The sequence below is a fragment of the Asparagus officinalis genome, unplaced genomic scaffold (genome assembly GCF_001876935.1).
Source record: "Asparagus officinalis unplaced genomic scaffold, Aspof.V1 AsparagusV1_Un592, whole genome shotgun sequence".
NCBI lineage: Eukaryota > Viridiplantae > Streptophyta > Magnoliopsida > Asparagales > Asparagaceae > Asparagus > Asparagus officinalis.
This window is the reverse complement of record NW_017972854.1, coordinates 17,893-22,567: the sequence shown is the minus strand read 5'-3', so window position 1 is coordinate 22,567 and position 4,675 is coordinate 17,893. Positions and strand designations below refer to the sequence as shown.

The window sequence follows — 4,675 nt, the reverse complement described above, 5'->3', positions numbered from 1 at the left end:
CACCTCGCGGGGAATTGTTGTAGTAATCAAAAGGGTTAACTCGATTCTCTTTCTGAATGCAGGATGATGGCACAATACCTGAATGATGACCTGGAATACGTGGCTGACGATTACTTTGACACGGCTGAATTTGATGATGATGAGTTTGGTTATAGCCGACAACAGAGGGAGGCTGCTGAGTTCTCTGACTTTGAAGGGGACATCGATTCGGTAAATGATATTTCTTAAACTGCGTTTAGGAAGAAATATAGTTCTTCTAGGTTTTTGTTGAGGAGTTTTGAGTCTCTCTTGTGTTTTAGGGCATGCAGAAGACTGATACTTCAGCCTATGAGTTTCGAAAAGGAAAAGATATGCAAGGGATACCTTGGGAAAGGTTGAACTACAGTAGAGACAAGTTTCGAGAGATGAGGCTGAAGCAGTATAAAAATTATGAGAGCCTACCTAGGTCTCGGGATTCTCTGGAGAAGGTGAGAATTCTTTACCAGATAAAGATATTTTGGAGTCCAATAATATGTTGCCCGTGTTGGTTTCTGCCTTCCTTTGCGTGCAAACATATTATTTTTCTGGATTGATTTTCCAATATAATAATGAAAAAAATATCTATTGTTCAATGCTTAGAGAAGAGCTTTTTAAATAAGTTGGAAGATACAAATGTCATGCTGAAAAGTGAGACATGCAATTTGTAACTGAGGTTCGTTCTTTGGGCTGGAGATATCAGCGGTACATGGATATGCAATTTCATGGGTCTCGATTTATGTCTTGTTTGCATGCGTAGTTGTCATTCAGATATTCTAGTGAAATGGTGCAATCCATTTGTTATGAAGGTTTTTGAACTGTCCTTCCGGTATATCTGAATTCATCACATGGTGTTTGTCTTTGCTTTTTTTCTTCTTAAATCTTCGTTGACCATGTCTTGGTTTCTTTTTGTTGCAAGAGCCTATAATTTGGTTTCAATCATGATGCTTGGAACTGATATTTTATTGTATATATCTTTTTGGTTGGTTGAAGCTGTGATTACTGACTCATCTGGTTTGTAAACAAATAACTTTATATTCGTAAACTAATTTCATCTCAACAACGATATATGTTGAAAGTAAAGTTTATAATATGCAAGAAGGTAACAACATTTAATGATTTTGATGTTAGATGCGATATACATCATTTGTAATAAGGGTTAAGCTAGGAAGTTCAAGGATTATAGTCCATTACAAACAAACCAACGCACACATTACATATGCTTAGAAATAGTAGTACTTAAAGGATGTCATGATGCCATTATTCCTATCATCTCAGACATTTATTGTCAGTGATAATCATTTCCAACATGGACATGGGATTTGTCACAGAAATAATCCAAATTTGAGGACACAAGTGTACATACAATCTAAGACATGTAATTTTTGACTGAAAGAGTATGTGCATCTATTGTTATCCTTACACGAAAGAAGCTAGTTTAAGTAAAATCATATATAAAACATTTAGTTTAAGAAGAATAACTCTTGGATCGCTAACACTGCCTATTAATGTAATACTAACATAGAACAAATGAACTTTTCCAGAATAATGCTTCACCTAATCTTCAGGGATAACATTTTAGTAACAGCGTTCTCCCAATCAATTACTATTAGTAAAAAATTTACATGGCTTCATAATTATTCTTCTTTAAGTCAAGCAGATCACCTTCTTAACATTGATGCCAATATTGGAGATTGTCCCACAAAACAAAGTTCCATACAAAAGCGCAACTGCGTGATTATCCAATTAAGAATCATTTCACTGCATTGAATAAAAAATAATATAGAATACATATAACTTTTTGAGGTACATAACATGATATCCACAAGTTAGTAAGTAAGTAATACAAATGGATTGTCATGAGTGTTGCGCGCCGTGCGGAAGCGTGCTCGCAAACTAAACGAGTCGGCGAGCGATGAGAAAAGAACCAAAACCAAACACAAGTAAAATCCACCAAAATAACGACCAAAATCACACAAACACAGAGATATATGTGGTTCGGCAATTGCCTACGTCTACGAGGAGAGGATGAGGAGATTTCACTATATGGAGGAGAAGTACAACGGGTTCCAACTCACACAAACTCTCAAATATAACCCTAACTAAAGATCTTCAACTCCCTCACAATATCTCCCTCTCAAAGTGCTCAAAACAATGTTAATTCTCTGGTTAAACTCTCTCTTTCTAAACCTTAGAAACGTGTATTTTTATTTATAACAAACCCAATTCAAAACATGGTGAGAATCTGAAAACGAGGCTGTCACATCCGGGTGTGGCACGCACCACACCCCTGACAACAGGACAGATTCTGTCACACCTGGGTGTGGCACGCACCACACCCCTGACAACAAGGCAGATTCTGTCACATCTGGGTGTGGCACGCACCACGCATGTGGCCTGCTAAATTTTCATGTTTTTCAACACGAACAATTCAACGTCGTTTTCTATAATTCTCCATCTCGGCGAAGTGTTCCCAAAACTAACCCGACACCAATATGAGCACTAATTCGTCGTCTTGCCAAATCCGGGTGCACCAATATGGTTGTTTACGTTCCCCCTCTCCCAAAGGATCAAGTCGTACGTAGTTCATCCAAATGGCCTTGAAAGACCTCAACAATCACGAATGTGCAATAAGTTTCTACAATGATTGAACTTATTGCTCGGAACTACCTTCACGAGCATATCCGTTGGATTATCTTTTGTGTGAACCTTCACGAGCTCCACATCCTTATCTTCAAGAACATCTCGAACGAAATGATAACGACCGTCGATATGCTTCGTCATTGCATGGGAAACCTGATTCTTCGCCAAATAGATAGCATTCGTGTTATCATAATAAATGGTGACAGATCACTGCAAAATACCAAGATCCTCCAAAAGTCATCGAATCCAAATCGCCTCCTTAATAGCCTCTGTAATCGCTATATATTGTCTCCGTCGTCGACAAAACCACCATAGACCGCAAGGTGCATCTCCAACACATCGACGTAAGGGTCAAAGTGAACACATACCCCGTCGTTGATCGGCGTTTATCCAAATCTTCAGCGTAACCTGAATCAACGTAACTAATACATAGCTGCCCACCGCTAGTGTCCTGCTCAAATACCAAACCAATATTGAGAGTACTTCGAATATACCTTAAAATCCATCTCACGGCATCCCAATGATCCGGACCTGGATCGTGCATGTATCTCAAAACCATGCTCACTACCTATGACAAATCCGACCTCATACAAACCATGACGTATATCAAACTTTCAACTGCGCTTGCATACGGAGTCTTCAACATCAACTCTCTAGCTTCAACTGTCTTCGGTGAGAGGTCAGTTGAAAACTTCAAATAGGCTCCCAAAGATACACTAACTGGCTTTGTCTCCATGCTCATATTAAATCGTTGTAAAACTTTCTTCAAATAAGCCACATGTGTCAAATAAATTCTGTTCTTATCTCTGTCTCTGCCGATCTTCATCTCCAAAATACGCTTCGCTTCACCCAAATCCGTCATCTCGAACTCTTTCGAAAGCTGTACCTCATCTATACCAGATCGAGAAATAAAAGTAACAAACATGTCATCGACATAAAGCAACAAATAGTTATACGTACCTCCTCATAACTTGTGATAGTACACACAAGGATCAAATTGGCTCTTAATGTACGAATGACCGAGTATAAACCCATCGAATCGCTTATACTACTGTTATGAAGATTGCTTCACTCCGTATAGCGATTTCTTTAGCATACAAACTAATTTCTCCTTCCATGCAGTTCGAAATCCTAATGACCGAGTCGTATAGATTTCCTCATCAAGATCATCATAAAAAAATATTATTTTCACATCTAATTGATCCAATTTCAAACCATATTGTGCCACCAAAGCTAGTAAGATCTGAATCGAAGAGTGTTTCACCATTGGAGAGAAGACTTCATTGTAGTTAATGTCTTCTTCCTGTGCATAACCTTTCGCTACCAACCTAGCTTTGAACCTCACGGGAGTGCTTTCAATGCTCTCCTTCTTCGTATACATTCATTTGCAACCAATAGCCTTCCACCTCTTTGGAAGCTTGACAAGCTTTCATGTGTCGTTCTTGTGAAGAGACTCCATCTCCTCCTGCATATCTTCCTGCCATAAATCAGTCTTTGAACTCTGCTCAGTCTCTCTGAATGTAGTAGGAACCATCTCATCGACACTCTCCATCGGAAGAATATAACCAATGACTATATTTGTATACCTAGCTGGCAAACGTATGTCTCTCCTGGGTCTCCGAACCGTAATCGAATCCTGAATCTGAACCGTCGGTCGCTGATTCTGTTTTGTTGAACCTGTATCCTCCAAATCATCGATGTGCTTGCCTGGCGTCACCTTAGTCGGTACTCTAATAGATACAGTATCATCTGGACATTGTGAAGCTACATCAATCTCTACCACCTGCGATATCTCCTCTGTCGGGGTGCTCTCCACCTGATGAAATCTGAGAAGCTTTAAGATCGAAGCCTCATTGAAAGTGACGTCTCTACTCAGCATAATCTTCTTAACAACTGGATCCCAAAGCTTGTATCCTTTCACACTACGTTTGAATCTAACAAATATGACATTTCTAGCTCGAGATTTTTTAATTTATCAGCTTTGACATGATAAAATGCAAGCACCCAAAAATCTTGA

General features: G+C 39.0%; 1 protein-coding gene across 3 annotated transcripts in view; it reads left to right on the top strand.

The window, feature by feature from the left end:
• LOC109827970 (uncharacterized WD repeat-containing protein C2A9.03-like) overlaps positions 1-4,675 on the top strand; it is a 16,512-nt gene that overhangs the window by 1,010 nt on the left and 10,827 nt on the right. For 2 of the 3 annotated variants that reach the window (XM_020394997.1, XM_020394996.1), the window contains 2 exons: positions 63-210; positions 300-467. In XM_020394997.1, coding sequence (XP_020250586.1) covers positions 64-210; positions 300-467 — 315 coding nt within the window. In that variant the 5' untranslated portion in view covers position 63. The remainder of the gene's footprint in view (positions 1-62; positions 211-299; positions 468-4,675) is intronic. The other variant, XM_020394998.1, reaches the window with a different exon arrangement.